This window comes from Schistocerca cancellata, chromosome 3 (genome assembly GCF_023864275.1).
Source record: "Schistocerca cancellata isolate TAMUIC-IGC-003103 chromosome 3, iqSchCanc2.1, whole genome shotgun sequence".
NCBI lineage: Eukaryota > Metazoa > Arthropoda > Insecta > Orthoptera > Acrididae > Schistocerca > Schistocerca cancellata.
The window spans coordinates 401141235-401160833 of NC_064628.1; the positions used below are offsets into that span (position 1 = coordinate 401141235).

The following is a 19599-nucleotide window of genomic DNA, read 5'->3' on the forward strand; positions in this document are numbered from 1 at the left end:
GTGATTTTGGGATTTTGTCCTGAAATGATTGAAACTGTATTCACACTCACGACTCACCCAATTCTTCTGTTTTTATAGTCATTGGTGAGGTATATTAGGATGGGGGAGGGGGGGATGGTGAGAGACTACACTGCTTGGTTTCAAACGTCTTATTTGTCAAAAATGAAGTTGTAGAAAATATTTTTCTCATTCATCATTATTACTCAATTTTTCCACAGTCAAGTTTTACCACACATACATTGTTTAGCCCAAATAACATATTCCATCATCTACTGTTTGTGATTACTACTGTGTAGTTTAATTACATGTTCACTGTTGAGTTGGAATCGCAAGAGACCATATTTCAACTGATAGTAAGAACATTCCATAAAACTTTAGGCTTGCAGCTGCATAAATTTACGCAGCTGCACACCCAAAATTTTATGGAATAATCGTTGCCCCACAAGAATATGAAGATGCTAGTAAGAATGACCAATGGATCATTTAGGGAGGAGATATTGGAAATTCTAGATAATTCCAGTGTCAGCAACAACGAAAATGAGTGGGACATTGACAATGAATTGAATGACCATATGGAACCTCTTGACAAAGACCATATTACATCACTAGGTGTCTGCCCCCTCAAGCTGAGTGGTCAGCACATTTGACTTCCATGCAGCAGGCCGAGGTTTGATTCCTGCTGGCTTAGAGATTTTCTCTGTGTGGCGACTTGGTGTTGTGTTGTCCTCATCACCATATCATCATCGTCATTGAAACCCAAATGACCCAGTGCAGGGACAACTAAAAAGACTTGCAAATTGGTGGGGACTCCCACCCATCGATACCATATGATCATTTCCCAACATTAGGTGAAGTTGAAGATGAACTAGCAGAAGATGTATCAGAAGATAATAAAGAAGAAGATGAAAACATTGAAAATGCACTTTTCTAGGACTGGGCTAGAATTTTCTGGTGAACCACCAAAAGTTGAGCAGCACTAACTTCACAACATTTTGAACATAACATCTGGTCCAATGTATCATATCTCATCTTAAGAACTTGGGCCATCTGAAATGGCTGATGGGAGCATGGAGCACAATGTACTAAAACACAGACAATTATCTTTTATTCTAAGTACTGGTAACAATAAGAAAATGATGAATACATATCTTTCTGGTAAGAGTTGCCTGTACAAGTTCATATTCTTAACAGAAATTGGAAACAAAATGCAATACCCATTGACTGGAAACAGGGAGTCTTAACTCCATTATTTAAAAAAGGTGACAGGAACAAGTACACTAACTACAAAAGCCGAACTCTGTTATCCCACGAATGCAAAATCTACAATTTCACACTTCTGTTACACCCCAGGATAGTATCCCCGGTAGACACTAAAAATTCATCCAAGTTGTGCGTTGGCAGCTCCCGGATACCGAACCACCTGTGTCAATTACCAATAGACTGCTAACTAGGTGGAAATGCTGAGCAAGTCATGGCAGACAGAGAAGCTATTGCAGGAAGTGGTAAGGACCAAGTGCCTAGAGGAACCGGGAGGTGGCCACTAAGGCCTTTCTTAGAGGGGGTATATACTGCAGCACTGAATGCCTGTATTCTGTACACACAAAGATTTTCCAAGTGGCAGGAGAATAATTGCAGCCAACCAAAACTCTTCACAATTGAGCGGGCATTTAGACTCAGCAAAGACAACATGGAGGGAAGAGTTACAAATATCAACGGTCTTCATAAGGATGTACAAGATGCTCTTAAAGCAATTGGAGTGAGAAAAAAACTGATAGTACTGATTTGATGTACTGTGTGACCACATATTGTGCAGTAGCTTGTGGAGTGTTCACATAGCTGTGGTTTTACCAGGTGTACTGGTATGAAATGAGCATTAAGATACGAATGTGCCGATAGGGAAAATTTGTTGTGAATGAGCCTTAATTTTTTTTTTTGTTTGGTTGGTATGACATCTGTCAAAGATATTTAGTATACATCAAGTCATGGAACAAACAACATCAAAGGTTTTCATTGTGTTAACAATGTCGAATTTTGTACCAGAAAGTGATGATCTGTGGAAAGCATTAATTTTTTGTTTTCATTTGAAAAAAAAGTGCTGCAGAGTCGCATCGAATGCTTGTCGAGGCATATGGTGATCATGCTCTACCAGAAGCAACATGCAAAAGATGGTTTCAATGGTTCAGAAATAATGATTTTGATGTAAGAAATGAAGAATGTGGAAGACCAGCAAAAAAGTTCGAAGACGTCGAATTGCAAGCAATATTGGATGAAGATGACACCTCGAGTCAGAAGCAAATGGCAGCAATGCTAAATGTTGCACAACAAACAATTTCTGACCGTTTGAAAGCTATGGGAAAGATCCAAAAGTGTGGAAAATGGGTGCCACATGAATTGACTGAAAGACAGATGGAAAACCGAAAAACCATTTGCCAAATTTTGCTTCAATGACATGAAAGGAAATCAATTTTGCATCGAATTGTTACTGGCGATGAAAAATGGATTTATTTTAAGACTCCTAAACGGGAAAAGTCATGGGTTAATCCGGGACAATCATCAACATTGACTGCAAAACCAGATCAATTCGGCAAGAAGACAATGCTCTGTGTTTGGTGGGATCAGAAAGGTGTGGTGTATCATGAGCTTCTAAAACCCGGTGAAACTGTGAAATCTAATCGCTACAGACAACAAATGATCAATTTAAACTATGCATTGATCAAAAAAAGGCCAGAATGGACCAGAAGACAGGGCAAAGTATTTTTTTTACACGACAATGCACCTGCACACAAATCAAAACTGGTTCAGGATACAATCAAAACACTTGGCTGGGAGCTGCTACCCCACCCACCATATTCACCAACCTTGGCCCCTGCCGACTACCATTTGTTTTCATCAATGGGACACGCATTGGCTGAGGAACACTTCGATTCCTAAGAAATCGAAAATTGGGTGTCTGCTTGGTTTGCTTCAAAAGATGAAGATTTCTATTGGTGTGGTGTCCACAAATTGCCAGAAAGGTGGTCAAAATGTATAGAAAGCAATGGTCAGTACTTTGAATAAAATGTTTTTACTTTTCAATTCAAAATTAGTGTTTCATTTTCACAAAAAATGCTCATTTCATACTGGTACACCTGGTAGATATAGATATAGAAGAATTCAGAAAAATTGGCCACAAAATCTGCAAAACCATGACAAGTTATTTGTCGTAGAATATGAACTGTAAAACAGTCTCTCTAAGAGCTGCAGATGAGAAGACAAGTATGGTAGACAACTTGGGTAACATTGTTTCCTCACAGAGGAGAGAATGGAAACAGAATACTGAAAGCTTTCAAACTGTGCCATATGCTACAATAGATACACAGGATTGGAAAATTTCTGCTAGGTTCTAAGATCAGCCAGCTCAAAATGTCCCTTGTACCTACACTATCATATGGATTAAAGCAGCAACATTTATTGGACGGAATAATAACTGTACCGAATAAGAATTGTCCCCACGCAATAGAAATGGTGTTGCTCTGACCTTCCCTGCAGAAATAAAAATAATATTAAAAACAGATAGAATAAGGAATGAGAAAAGTGAATACTGGAAAGAAGGCTGCTGGAGACTGTAGCACTGGAGCGATTGCAGTGTTGCAGAGGATGGCTCTCTGCAGGGACCCCCAGGCCTACTCAGAACGAAATATGCCAGGGAAGAGGCTGAGGGGAAGACACTGTGGCAGTGGGGAGAAGCTTTCCCTCACTGTCCTCAAAATCTGAGATAAAAAGGCAACAGTTACAGAAGGACCAGAAGAGCTGACAGATGTCACCTGCAACTGCTCTCTGTCCTTCGGAGTAGAAACGATGATGATGATGATCATCATGATTCTGATCATTTAAAAAAAATGCTGCAGAACTGATCTATACAGATTTAAGGTACAATTTCCTAATTGTCAAAGAAAATTATTTGATTTTACTAACATGCAATAGCTTCAACGTTATTTCAGTTTCAAGATTTCTTTTTTTACATAATAACATAATGGGCATCGGTTAAATTCCACTCCCAACAAGTAAGACATAACTGGCATTTCAAAAAAGCATATGAATTACTGAGATATATAAGAAAACATGTTGTTAATCAGCAATATGGAAAGGATAGTGCTGTCTCTGTTTGGTGAGTTACAACCTGAGTCGCAGACAGGTGCATCTGAGAGAATACTAGAAATATAAAATCTTTTGGGAAAATCATCCCTCCGAAGTAGAGCTCTGACACACAAACAACACACACACTCATAGCTACAGTCTCTGGGTGCTAATGCCCGACAGCGACTGCATCTGACAGAACAGCAATCTGCTGGGGTGGTTTGGTGAGGGTACGAAGGCTGCTTGGAATGGGGAGAGTGGAAAGATGGCAGAATAGGGGTGCGTGAAGTAGCTAGTGCTGCCTGTGGGAGCATGCCAGGACGTGGTGGGGACAGGAAAGGGCTGCTATGTGCAGCATCCGGAGACTATTCTGGGGATAGGGGGTGGGGGTGGAGGTGAGAACGGGGGGTGGGGAAGGTAGGAGGAGAAGTAGAGAAGAAGAAATGATTTGTAAGTGCACTGATGGGATAGTGAACTGGGAGCAGTGGAAGAGGACAGGCAGGTGGAGGACAGGGACTAGCAGAGGCCGATGCCAGGGGGTTACAGGAAGGAAGGAAGGAAGGAAGGAAGAAGCAAAGAAAGGATATGTTGCAGAGAGTGTTCCCAGCTGCGCAATTCAGGAAAGCTGGTATCGGAGAGAAGAATCCAGGTGGCACAAGCTGTGAGGCAATTGGTAAAGTGGAGCACACTGTACTGGGTGGCAATGGGATAGTCCAGCTGGCTCTCTGCCATAGTTTGGCGGTGGTCATTCATGTGCGTAGATTGCTTGTTGGTAGTGATAACTATGCAGAATAACGTACAATGGTTGCAGCTGAGTCTGTAGATCATATGGCTGGTTTCACAGGTGGCTCTGCTTTTTATGGGGTAGGAGATGCCAGTGACAGGACTGCAGTAGGTGGAGGCAGGACAACGTATAGGACACAAATGGCCAACGCTTAACTATGGCCGAGGATAGCTGGGCCACCCAGTTGCTGAAGATGATGTGCTTTGCTGTAACAACTACGTAGGAGCCTGAGCCAATATCAGCTTTTCTCAATTGCACAGTTAGAACTCTTGCTGAAACGTATCCTTCATTCCCGTACCCCCCCCCCCCCCAGGCCTCAAACCTTTGCTAACCCTTGTCCTCCACGTGTATATTCCCTTCCTCCTGCCTCAAAATTAATATATAAGTACATACACCTTCTATCCCGCCAACACACCTACAAATTCTCCCCGTCCCAGGACGGCCCGCACGTAGCAGCCCTAAAACCTGTCCCCACCCTGTCCCGGCATGCTCCTACAGGCAGCACTAGTATCTTCCCCACCCCTATCCTGCTATCCCTCCCCCTCCCCATCACAGGCCAACTCCTTACCCCAACTATCTCCCCCAGAAGATTGCTACTGCTTACGTCAGACACAGTTGGGCCTTAGCACTCAGAGACAGTAGCTATGTGAGTGTGAACTACTGTTGTTGTTGTTGTTGTTGATTGCATGTGTGCGAGTTCTACTTCATAAGAATGATTTTGTCAGAAAGCTTTGCTATTTCTATTATTCTTTCCATTGTGCCTTTTTGTGATTCAATGCCTCCTCTATGTGGTGGGAAGCACTATCTTTTGCATACTGCTATTCCATCCTCGGCTTTCCATTGTTTGAAACATGTTGACTGTATTATGTTATTAATCAAAATTAGCATAACCTGTATGAAATCTATTTACAAAATATATGAAGTATTTTCTTAAATACACTGCAATTTAAGACTATACACGGTCTCTCTCCTAAGAGTTGTCAGGTGCATTTTCTCTGGTGTTTCTGCAGATAACTGCAATTTTGTTTTTGCAGTGTGTAGCTGGAGTCTTCCCAAACAAATGCAGCTCAGCAAGTCTTTTAGACAACGCATGGTGTGGATGGAAAGCACCTGTTTGTTTCTTGTTACAAACAAAAAGATTTTTAAAGCGGAATTTTACGTGCTTGTTCAATACAGTGGTGCAGATTAGTCTAGTGTGATATTTGTTTCAGCCATATGAATTAACAGGTACAGTACAGCAAGAAGAATAACCAGACCTCCAGGAGCAACTGAACAGCAGCGCTGCTGCGTGGCGATAGCAGTCAGCGCGGGCCACAGCGGTGTTGTTGCTGCTGGAGTACTGGTTATTTTTCTTGTTGTACTGTATCTGTTAATTCATATGGCTGAAGCAAATATCACACTAAACTAATCTGGGACCATTGTATCGAATGAGTACGTAAAATTCTGCTTTAAAAATAATTTTGTTTGTAAAGGCAACAAAAAAATTCTTCCCTACAGCACCGGGCATCACATTAAAGACATTGTGAGCAGTATTTGTTTGGGCTGACTCTAGCTAACACTGCAAAATCGAAATTGCAAGTATCTGCCAAAGCATCGGAGAAAATGCGCCTGATGGCTCTTGGGAGAGACACCCATATACAGGACCACAATACGATAGTGTGTAAGTAGCGCATAATTTTTTTGACAACAGATAGTACTTTGCAACCAGTGAACTGGAATTTGTTTGGATTTAGTAAAATCCTTTGTGACATCACAGGCCAGAATCCTGGACAAGATCATGTGACAGGAAATATTTTTGTATGAACTGTAACTCTGCTTTGTGTGTTAGGTTTTAGGCAATTGTTCACTGATCTGCTCACTATAGGAAACGTGCCAGTAAAAGGTATAGGTTACTGAAAATTAAATTTATTATTTGTGAAAACCATGACAAACTGTGAAATTTAATGAAATGATGACATTCTAGCAGTAGCTGCACATATTTACCCTTCAGTAAGATGTTACCTACCCTGCAAGAGAGACGTGCGCAGAAGGCAAAGTAGGTAGGCACGGAACTGTGCCCGTATCCACTCGTCACCCCCCTCCCACCCGACACCATCGAGGAAGACATCGTGCCGATCCTCTGACACTTGTCGCACAACATAATCCGCAAACCGCAGGTCTTCTGTCGTCAGGTGCAGGAGCCGCCTCAGTTCAGGTTCCTGCGTTTCTACTTTTGCACTCTCTACCTGTTACACAAAACAATGACATGTGACATATTAAATATAAATGTAAACTAAATTTTACTTTTGATTCTGGAAGTCTGTTTATACAGTACTTTCTATTATTGTCACTCTTTGGTTTATGGAACTCAGACTGTTTCCAAAATCCCAATCGATGTTCAGAGTCAAATGCAAGAATTACGTATTCTGGCAACTTTATTTCTTCCTTTCCATTACCATTAATGTATGACATATGCCGATGATTCTGTAATTCTGTCATATACAGCAATGGACTTAAGGAACAGTTTAACAGAATTGATAGTGTTCTGAGAAGAGCTTATAAGAGGATTTGAAAGGATGATTAGAATATGTATGGCTAACATTAACATATGTGCTAGTGTGATTTTATTGTATATTGTGTGGTTTTTTTTATGTAACAATCATCATTCAGTGCTACGTATAAGGTACAAGGCCTTGTGCACAAGGTGCTTCTTGATTTTAAATGTTTAATTATTACAAACCTTTATATTAAGTGCAACATTTTATCTACATGACAACTTTGTGTGAGGTCCAACTCAAAATGATCACATTTTATAACTTAAATTTTTGGAGACCTAAAGATGACAGCAAAGTCTGTCAATCTGGTTGTTTGAAAAAATAACAAATATTTATGCAATCTTGGATTTAGAAAGTCTTAGCTATGTAAAACAGACTGCTGCTTCCAATTTCTCAGCATGAGGAGTTGAGTTGTTTTGGGGTAGGAGACCAAACTGCGAGGTCATCGGTCTCATCAGATTAGGGAAGGATGGGTAAGGAAGTCGACTGTGCCCTTTTCACAGGAACCATCCCGGCATTTGCCTGAAGAGATCTCGGAAAACCTAAATCAGGATGGCCGGATGTGGGATTGAACCATCGTCCTCCCAAATGCGAGTCCAGTGTGCTAACCACTGTGCCACCTCACTCAATTTCTCAGCATTAGAAAACTGTTATAAGAGAAATATAAATAAAGGTAAGACCAGGGTAATGGAATGCAGTCTCATTAAATCAGGTAGAGCTTAGGGAAATTACATTAGGAAATGCACGAGTTTTGCTATTTGAAAAGCAAAATAACTGATGATGGCAGAAGTACAGAGGATATAAAATGCTGCCTGTAACAGCAATAAAAGTATTTCTGAAAGAGAAAAAGTTTTTAACGTCAAATATCTACTTTTTTCTTCTCATAGATATTTTTCTGGAGTGTAGCCTTGTATGGAAGTGAAATGTGGACAATAAACAAGTCAGACAAGAAGAGAATAGAAGAGTTTAAACTGTGGTGCTACAAAAAATGTTGAACATTAGATGGGCTGGTGAAATAAGTAATGAAGATATACCAAATCTAATTAGAGGAAAAAAGAAATTTATGGACCAACTTGGCTAAAAGTAGGACAGAACACATCTCAAGGCATCAAGGAATTGTCAAGTTGGTAATGGAGGAAAGTGTTAGTGAGAAAAATTGTTGAGGAAGACCACAGCTGGAATACAGTGAGCAACATCAAGTGGACACAGGCTTTAGTAGTTATGCAGAGATGGAGAGACCTGCAGTGGACAACTAGTGTTGTGACCAGTACCAAATTAGTCTTTAGCCTGTAAATAACAACAACAGCATAAATAAAATTATTTACACTTTTTCAGTGTCAGTGAAACGTAGAAAAATGCACGTAATTGTGGTGACTACTGTTTGCATTTGGTTATGCATTACAAACTGAGGGCCTTACCTAACTAATTTCACTACTTCATACTGTTGACAACCACTTTAGCATTTTTATAGATCTGATTCAAGGTTTTGCAAGACATCAGCTGTCACAAACCTTTAAGAACTCACAAAATTAATTGATCCCTGACTGTTGACCATAAGTAGTCATAAAATATCATGGAGATTACAAAACAAATACAGAATGAGATTTTCACTCTGCAGTGGAGTGTGCGCCGATATGAAACTTCCTGGCAGATTAAAACTGTGTGCCGGACCGGCAGAGTGAAAATCTCATTCTGGAAACATCCCCCAGGCTGTGGCTAAGCCATGTCTCCGCAATATCCTTTCTTTCAGGAGTGCTCCTGCAAGGTTCGCAGGAGAGCTTCTGTAAAGTTTGGAAGGTAGGAGACGAGGTACTGGCGGAAGTAAAGCTGTGAGGACAGGGCGTGAGTCATGCTTTGGTAGCTCAGATGGTAGAGCACTTGCCCGCAAAAGGCAAAGGTCCCGAGTTCGACTCTCGGTTGGGCACACAGTTTTAATCTGCCAGGAAGTTTCAAAACAAATACAGTTATCTGTGAAAATGTGACAAGGGAATTGCTGCCCATTATTTCCTTTCTGATTTTACTTTCTTCTACACAATTTGTGATTACCTTGCTGTCAATGGAACAATGAACTCTTAACCCCCATCATTAGTTCACAAGCTTCATGTTCTACCGACAGCAAAATCACGAAAGATATACTGCTACAGCTCAAAAGAGAAATTGTGATGCAGATTTGAGAAAGGAAACTTAATATGCAGAGGGACTCCAAAGATCCAAAGTTAAATTTCTCTGCCTGATATTTCTACCCAATTTCTCCTGAGCTGTCTGATGCATGATCTGATATGTCTACTACATGCAGGAATGATGAACTAACTTGCGAGCCTGCTAGCACATGACAAAAAGGTACAGGGCTTTGAAAATGTTATTACTTCAGAATTCAATACTAATCAGGTTCACTAACAAATGTAATGAAGGAAACAAACAACATTCTAGACATGAGCCCCAGAACTTCTAGAACTTTTAAGCTACTGTGTTATGCAAAACAGAAAACAAAATGTGAGCAGAAGATGCCCGTTGCAATATACTAAATACACCTTACTACCCTTTACACGAGTTGTGGACAAATCATTCGTACACAAATGAAAACACACAGAGAAAGAAGTTTCACTGAAATAGAAATTTAATCAGCTGCAATTTACACAATGTTGTCAGTTTTGGTGAATTACTTTCTTCTGCTGCTTGACAATATTCTGATTATATTTTCTGACGATTCATGTAATCATTCTGCAAAAAAACTTTAACCCATTAAAATTTTTCTGATTCTCTTTGCAGTACAGAAACTTCAGTTGATATATTTCTTAAAATCAGTAAGAGAAGAATGTTGGCCATACTTCCAACTTGGAGGCGCAATTCTATTAAAACTAACCTTAGCTTTCATTAATATAGTGTCTGTATGCAAGGAGGGAAGACTAATTGGATTGGGGGGAGGGGGTGGGGGGGAGATTAGAGAAATTTAGATAATGTAGAGCAGATGGTGTTCACAAATCCCAGGTTAAGGTGTACTTTTCACTCGTCTGCTGTGAGAATGAAGTAAGACAAAGATGAAGTAAGACAAAGATGAAGTAAGACAAAGATGAAGTAAGACAAAGATGAAGTAAGACAAAGATGAAGTAAGACAAAGATGAAGGAAGACAAAGATGAAGGAAGACAAAGATGAAGGAAGACAAAGATGAAGGAAGACAAAGATGAAGGAAGACAAAGATGAAGGAAGACAAAGATGAAGGAAGACAAAGATGAAGGAGAAACCATTCTTTGCTTACTGAAAGAGGAACATTTTATTCAAAAATCTAAGATTAGTGTTTTCTTCTTTAAAATGTTTCTATCCATTGCTGCTGTTCCAGTGTCTTAGAATGCTAACTCTGTCTCCCTTGCACGTGTACTCTCCTGGAGGATTTGTGGTTAATGATATGTACTCACTCAAAAGGAACTGCCACATTCGCACATCAAATGCTAGCCGGAAAAATTATTGGGAATTTGACACTAATTCTTTAATCACTGCGCAGAAAGGTGGTGCACTATTCTACAGGCTTCCACTTTCAACAGGCTTCCTAAAGCTAAGTTCAAGGGCTCCTTTGTGGCATACTCCTTTTGTCCTGTAGCGAAGCTCCTTGCTGCAGTTGACAGCATTGCACTGCAATATGTTGTCCGCTGTATCGGTAAGCTTTTGACAGCATATGGTACCTAGTATGTTCCAAAATGCAATGCAATACATAAAAACAGGAGTCTTCAGGGCTCATACCTTGGGCACTGCTGATGATAGAAAGTTAGGGGTAAGTGTTTTCGGTAACCCTTTGGCTAGGGACCATTTGTGTACACAACAGAAGGATCATCTTAATGTCACTAACCTACAGTAAATGGTCAAAGTACTAATATTACACATTTCGACCTACTTAGGCAAATGGAGCAAATCAGTTGTTTCTTTCTGCATTTGACATGGTCTATGTTGGATCAAAGCTATCTTACATGTACACTTAAAATATGCATATGAAATCTGGTGTGATGCGAAATATAAATAATAAATAACTACAGCAAATTGCTCAAATTTAGCATTATATTTGCCACGCATTTATCAACAAGTGCCATCTTCCCATTTTCACAAATCTTTATCCATTATTGAGAAACACACCAAACACAGTTTTTGGGTATCAAAACAGAGCCGCAGATTCCAAGGCAGCTATGCACAGCAAATGGGCATAATTTTTGCAAAATATTCTAAGAGCCCAACTTCACTCAACCTTGAAAATTTTATTGATATCTCTATCCATTTCAGAGACACAGAGGTTCAAATTTATCCTACTTGTACGCAAAAAAATATGCACATAAACTCCGGTGTGAGGCGAAAAAGTAGTTTATTGACATAGCATGGAGAAATACGCTGTAAAGTGTTATCATCAGAAGGTTTTGTGAACCCCATTTTGTAGTAGTGAAACACACAATTCAGTCTGAAGTGTAAAATTAGCTGTGTGTTATTTCAGTTTCACATAAGTAAACTATCAAAATTTTACTGACCGATCACGTTCTTTTCATAGGAGTGACGTGCTATGTTGTAGCAGGGAAAGGAAGGGGAACTCGCAGAAAAATGCTTATATCAGAACAAAAAAGGCAAATATACTCCTGTTTACATGGCACTGGCTAAAAAGTGGGATAACCAGTTGCCTCAATCTACTTTCCACAGCACCTTTAAAAATATGCCCAAAAATCTTAGCACACCAACATATTTGTGCTTTTTTACACTGAGAGAAGAAGAAACAGTGGCAGTGAGAAAGGGACAGAAAAATAAAATACTGGAAGATAGTACGCAGTGGCATGGTGCAGAAAAAGTGACCAAGACAATGGCAGTGTGTGTGTGTGTGTGTGTGTGTGTGTGTGTGAGTGAGAGTGAGTGAGAAAGTGAGTGAGAAAGTGAGTGAGTGAGAAAGTGAGTGAGAGTGAGTGAGAGAGCAGTGGAACAAAAGTGACAGTGACAGAACAGTGCTAGGAGAAGAGTGAAAGAGGAAGTGCCATTGGGAGAGGAATAAAGAGAAGGAGAAAGTAGAAATGAGTGAGAGCCAGTGCTAAAGAGAGACTGAGTCTATGACAATGAGAAGAGAAAGCAGTAGTGGGAAGGAATGAATGAGATAGAAGCATCAAGAGAGATCAAGAGGCAGGCAGTGACAGCAATAGGAGAAGGAGTAGTAGTAGTAGTAGTAGTAGTAGTAGTAGTAGGGAGGAGGAGGAGGAGGAAAAGGAGGAGGACAGAACGATGGAGACTGTGGCTGAGAGACAGAAGACAGTGACGGAGACACACACAAAGAGATAATGGCAATGAGGTGGGCTGAATGACTGAGTGGGTAAGAATGGGCAAGTGGGAGTGGACGGGTATAAGTGACTTACAGTGGGTGGAATGAGTCTGCTGGAACCACACTTTTCAGTGCGAGCATATTCATATTCATCTTTTTGTGCTCTGATGGAAGTATTTTTCTACTGGTATATTATGTAGTATAAGCCTTTTTATGTTAGTTTATTTTTTGAGTCTTCTTTTGTGGTTTTCCAATTTTTGTGTGAGTTTTCTGTGAATCACATAGCGATTCATCCCATAATCAATCAGCTTTGGCTCACATGATACCACATAACCTTATAGAAAACTCGAATATACAAATCTCCAACACAAATGATATTTCGGCCAATGTGAAAAATATTTTTAAAAAGTTCCATCATTAACTGCTCCCTGAACAGTCAAGCTATTTCTGTGCTACCAATCATCAGCAATCTTGCTCCTCACTGCTTAGCACTCAAAAGGTGGGTAACGTACTCTAGGCCTTCATGTAAGAATGGTTCAGCAAGTACCCATGTTTGAAGACAGATGACATTTCTAAAGCAATTTGGAGTTACTGTAGTGTGCTGCCATCTGTTAGACCAGCTATAAGTAAAATGACGCTTGGTTTATATGTTAAGATGTGGTATGAGACAAAAGTGAAATTGGATGCTGTTTTCAGCAATCCTTTGACAACAGTAACTTCAGTTAAATATTGTTTCAGAAATATTTAAACTTGGTCCAACACCGGCTTGTGTTGAAGATCACAAGATGTGGTTACTGAAGGAATAACAGAAAAATTGCACAACACAATCCTTACTAATCATCAAACTATAGCTCGTGGCATAGCAGAGGCCGTACGTGTTTCGACAGGATGGGTAACTAATATTTTATGTGATAAGTTGGGGGATGAAACAACTATCACCCTAATAGGTGTCACAACTTTCTTGCTGATGGTGGATGACAAACGTGTGTGTGAATTTTTTTTTTTTCTTCAGTTTCAATGCTGTATTTGGAGCAATCCACGCAAGGTCCAAAGAACTTTTTCCATCTAGTTGTCACTGTTATGAGATTTAGAATTACCTTCATACATCAGACGCCAGGCAACAATCAAAACAATGGATTTCTTATAACAAATCCACAACAAAGACAGAAACAGTCCTACTGACCTGAAAAGTTTGGGAGTGCATCATGTCTGTAAGATTTAATTAGCAGAACACAGTACGATTACATGCTGTGTTCTAATTTTGGGCTAGCTGCACATTTTAAGATTACGACGTGAGCATGTAATGCCTTTCATCATAGTGCAGTTTTCATCTACACTGCATTTAAGTGCGAAATGACCCATCAACAAAAAAATTATCATGATGTATTGTGACCCGATTCTACTGTCTTTGCTTCAGTTCACTGGTTTTAGTGTATTTTATGTAATGTTTGAAGAAGTATGGTTGCAATTATTAAATCAGTTTTCCAGGTTTGTGATTACATTTTAAAATGATGAATCAGTGTGTTGAAACTAATTATGTAACTAAAAATTTCATTCTTTTAGTGACTGTGGCTTGATGACAGTTTGTGGTGTCAAATATTTTCAAAGAAATTCATTTACTTATTTATTTATTTACCAGGTTCCATGTGACCCTGCAAGCCAGCACTGCTTGGTCATGGAATGAGTCAGTGAATAGCTTGCATAACGTTCATTAGAAACTTTACACATTGAATAATTAATAAAACATGGAAAAATTGTAAGGGAATATACAAATAAGTAACACACTACAGAGAAAAGTTCTCAACTACTGCGTGGAACTCCTATACAGAATAGAAGGATTTTGCCATGAGGAAACCTTTCAGCTTCCATTTGAACAGTTGGGGTTTATCACTTAATTTTTTCATTTCTTCTGGAAGTCTACTGAAAATGAAACCTGTTGAATAGTCTACACATTTAAATTCTTAAGGAAGTGTCGTTAAAGTGCACATTGTTTTTCTATCTAGTGTTACCTTAAAGAATGTAGCAGTTTCTTCTGAATGAGTCTTCTGAAACCCCATGATGGAATGTATGTACAGGGGCAGCAGAGTGAGAACTCCGAAACACCTGAAGAAAGGCCTACACGAGGTTCACAAACTGACACTGCTGATCAGTTAGACCACATTTTCCTGAATCAAAAGTACTCAAAGTACATAAGCCTTTGCATTTCAATGTCAGAGAAAATTATTCTTACGCTGAAGATAGCAGCATTCAGTTTCTGCATAAGATCTTGAAAGTGATACTTTCACAGAAGTCTTCCATGTACCCCCGTACCCCCAGTGCAAAGAATTTAAAATGGCCCACAAATTTTAAAATGGCCCACAAATTTTAAAATGGTTGTCTTCACTAAATGGCCAGCTAGGCACAATAAAATTTTGCTTTTATAAGAGTTACACAAAACAATATACACTGTGTTTTCTTGCATTTAAGCATTAATATGTTCCCTGGAAGCCATGTGCTGATCTTACTGGCTGCTCCATTACCCACACCATTTATTTTATGTTCCACGTGTTTCCCAATAACACTTGTGTCATCTGTAAAAAGAAAAATTTTTGGGGTCATCTGTCATGTTTAGTGGCAAATCACTGATGTAATCAAGAAAAGGAATGGATTCCAAACAGGATCCTCTGGAACCCACCCCCCCTCCCCCTCTCCCACTTTACAGACCACAGTCAGGTTCAAACCTCTTCCCTGTTTGCTGACACTGAAGGACAACTTTCTGCTTCCTACTTTCCAGTTATGAAATGGACCATGGTTGAACTTTTCCCACAATTCCACAACTACTGTCCTTGACCTATTGTTTAGCTCTGATGGTGCCTCAATACAAAAGAATAAATTGCATTTTCTGTTGATACACTTTTTCCAAATCCAAACTGCGTGTCTAACAGCAAATTATATATACTGAGATATGTTACTACTCTTTTATACATTGCTTTGTCAAAAACTTTTGGACACAGTGGTAGCAAAGAAACTGACCAGTAACAATCCACATTATCACTTTCGCCATTGGTTTTACTAACAAATAGTTCAATCTGTTAGAAAACTGGATGCACCTGAAAGACACACTGCACAGGTGACTCAGTGCAGAACTAATATAGCTGCACTGTTCTTCAAAATCATACTTGAAATTTCATTAATCCATGGGAGTCTTTACTCTAGTTCTACATGTTTACCTGTACTTATTGTATTTGGATTTAACTTCCTGACTATGATAAGAAATGATTATTAAATATTTTATACAACTCTGGTGCATCACAAAGAGTTTCATTCTCACACAAGAGAGATGTAAAATGTTGAGTACCACTATTCAGCCCTGATCTCTCTTTTACAATTGACCATATAGTTTTAATTTTGGTCTGAGAACTTTCTGTTCTCTCGGTGTAATGAATTTTTGTAGCCTGTATGATGACACGTCTCAGCACTTTGCAATATTATCTGCAGTGAAATTCTGTTACCAAGCCCTGACTGTCCTTCATATTCTGAAACAGCTCCAGTTTCCTCCTATGTCATATTCTAATGCCATCAGTTATCCAGATCAACTATTTCTTGGCACTGCACATACGTGTGTGTGTGTGTGTGTGTGTGTGTGTGTGTGTGTGTCGTTTTAATTGAAAAGAGCTATTAAAGAAAGTGATAAAGGTTTGAAAAAAAAATTTTATACTTGTCATTCAACTTATCTGTATTGTAGCCTTCTTGCCATGTTAGCCTGTCTTTCAAGCGGACTCTCACTTCTGAATCTTTCTTTTATAACAATGGGATGTCTGCCTTTCAGTATTACTATCTGCGTATCATGGTCTGACAAGCTGATTTTTCTCACTGAACACTAAGCTTTTCAGGAGTTTTAATTATGACACGGTCAAAAGTTGTGTGTGGATGTACAGAATAACAGTCAGCCACTTCAAGTTGCAATCGATGTGCAATGAAATTTCCTTAAGCACTATTTGATTGAAATTATGTTTTTAAGGACAATAATAATACAGTAAACACGATGTGGCATAACTCTGAGAGACAGACTGAACAGAAAAGTTTCCCACTAGGAATCTGCTGGCTTTGGTGGAAGTCCCATCCAATATCAAACAGTTTTTCTATCACCATATAACCACTCATTTCACTCACCAGTTGAAAAGACATACTTCTGTAAGTATTTACAAATTATAATGTTATAAAATGAATATTCAGTATGATCCTAAATTCCCTCTTACTGGACTCATTCTTTGAAGGCACATAAAGATAAAATTTTCTATCATGAAACTACCATCTTTTTACAATGCAAGTCTTTTTTTATTCCATGGTTTTCAATATAGCCAATAACAGACATCCCTAATTTATCAAGGACAGCTCTGTATGTAATATTTATAAAAAACTACACACCAACCAACAACCTGACAGCAAAAAGCAAATAGAAAAATACAGTATGTGCAACTTTCTTGTTAATGTGACTGGAAAGCACACTTCACTGTATTACTCAAGCGCACCATTCTACTCTAGCAGCAACGCTCCTATGAATCTTTGTATCATATACAATACATGCATTTATTTTTAATGAATGCCAACTGTATCTTATCTGATGCATTCTGCAGAAAAACCGCATCAGCTGTTTGTCATTTTAGGAGCAGCCAGTAACAATTTATTTCTAAGCAGTTTAGTATGGCTTTAGAAAAAGGTTTTGACACTGGACTGAGAGCTACTCTTTGGAACTATGAAAAATATAGGACTTAACTGAGGGGATATAAAATGACTAATCAAAGTATAAAAATAAACACCAGTAAAATAGCAGAGGAGACCAGGATTAGAAAAGGAGTCAGACATGGGTGTCTCCTATTTCCATATTTATTCAATGTGTTCATTGATGAAGCTATGCAAATCACAAAGGAGAAGGGAAATGGAATAAAAGCCAATGGAGAAAGAACACATTACATCAGATTTACTGATGTCACTGTGATGGTAGCAGACTCCGAAACGGAAATGAATAGAGTGCTGCAAGTCCTAACAGGTACTCTTAAGCTATGGAAACTAAAACTGAAGAAAACCAGTATAAAAATTGATGAAGTCTAACTGGACAGATAAAACAATTTTGTTAGCCGAGTAGTATAATCACAAAAGACAATAGATACATAATAAAATTGAAGAGAAGGACTGCATTGGCAAAAATGGACATTCATGACTAATAAAAACATTTTAACCAGCAAACATGGATATATATGTCAGATAACCCTTTGCAAAATCATCTGTACAGAGTACATTGCTCTATAGAACTCTGAGTAAACTGGAAAGTAATCAACTTGAAGTTGTTGAAATGAGGATACAGTGAAAAAGGACAAGAATGAGCTGTATGGAAAGAAAAACTGACCTGCAGACCTCAAGGGAAATAAGAGAGAAGATCATTAAAGAAAATGGAAAAGAGAAAAATAAAATTGACTGGCATTGTCAACAGATAACACCTGCATCATTAACACTTTCAATGCTACCAACACGCTCTTTGCATTCTGTGCCCAGGCGACCTTTGTTATGTCTGTACAACTCACTAAATGCTGGTGCCTGTGTTGAGAGACGGCTTCCCAGCCAATATGAAATACTTATCATCCAATTTTTTTTTAAACTATTAGGTGAAAAAATTGATATTTGCACATCTTACAGTCTGATATCTTCACTCGATAAAGAACTGAATTTCTTTTAGTTATCAGTCATACTGTGTTGCATCAAATGAAGTAAAACACTGCATGAAATTTCAAAAAATTGCATGTGTATCACACGCACTCAACACTGAGGTTATCAGTGCCCTTACACATACAAAAAGAAATGAATGTGGAGAAAATGACAAATTGCTATTACACAGTGAAGAGGAAGCATATAAAATGACAAGCATTCACTCACTCCCAAATCAGTCGCATACACTCACACAATCACTCATCTTACACGCCTTAAGACAATGGAGAAAGAGTGTAAAGTGCTAAACATGGGATTCAAACAGAACTAAAAACATGAAAGAGCTAAGGAAAGGCACAGAGCAATGTGGCTGGCTAACCACTTACAAATGATTGGAGAGTCAGTCACCCTGTTAACACATTTAACCACCTATAAAAAGGGGGTAAAAAGTCTTCGAGTCAGTCGTGTATGTGGGAGTCTATTCCGTATGCATGAACATTCATTAACAGTGCAGTGGGGTACCATTCAAATTCTTTCTGGAAATCTAGAAACATGGCGTCTGCCAATTGCCCTTCATGCATTATGTGCAGTATATCATGTGAGAAAAGGGAAAGTTGAGTTTCACACAAGCAATGCTTTCTAAAGCCATGCTGATTCGTGGACATGAGCTTTTTGGTCTCTAGGAAATTTATTATATTTGAACTCAGAATATGCTCTAGAAGTCTGCAGCAAGCTGATGTTAAGGATATTGGTCTGTCTTAACAGTTATTTATCAGTTCTTCATTTTCCCATGATTATAATGTATTGAGAACAAGAATACATTACTCTTTCTTTGTTGTCATGGCTGAATCAGACAATATAAAAATGCAAACTTCATGAGAGATGATAAAGGCTGTCTGTTTAACACTGCCATACAGCAATGCAACTCAGTCACACTTGCAATACTGGCTATTCTCTGTTTTTTGCTGTCTCATTTAAAATTTACAGTTAGAGAAAATAACTTTTCATCAGTACTGGGTGTTTGATGAAAAACACGATTAATGGTATTTGTAAAGACTGATTCCATTTACACATTGCAAAAACACAATTGCAAACATCAGCAAAAACACAAGAGAAAATGTGCCCGATAATTCTTAGGACAGGCACTAGATACAACTCTCAGGTCTGATACATAACTTACACTCCTGGCAATTTGTTAAGAGTCTTT

At 38.8% G+C, this 19599-nt stretch overlaps 1 protein-coding gene across 1 annotated transcript in view; it reads right to left on the bottom strand.

Moving 5' to 3' along the window:
• The window catches only part of LOC126175143 (late secretory pathway protein AVL9 homolog), a 101963-nt gene that overhangs the window by 21498 nt on the left and 60866 nt on the right, over positions 1-19599 (bottom strand). The window contains exon 7 of the mRNA XM_049921703.1: positions 6906-7125. Coding sequence (XP_049777660.1) covers positions 6906-7125 — 220 coding nt within the window. The remainder of the gene's footprint in view (positions 1-6905; positions 7126-19599) is intronic.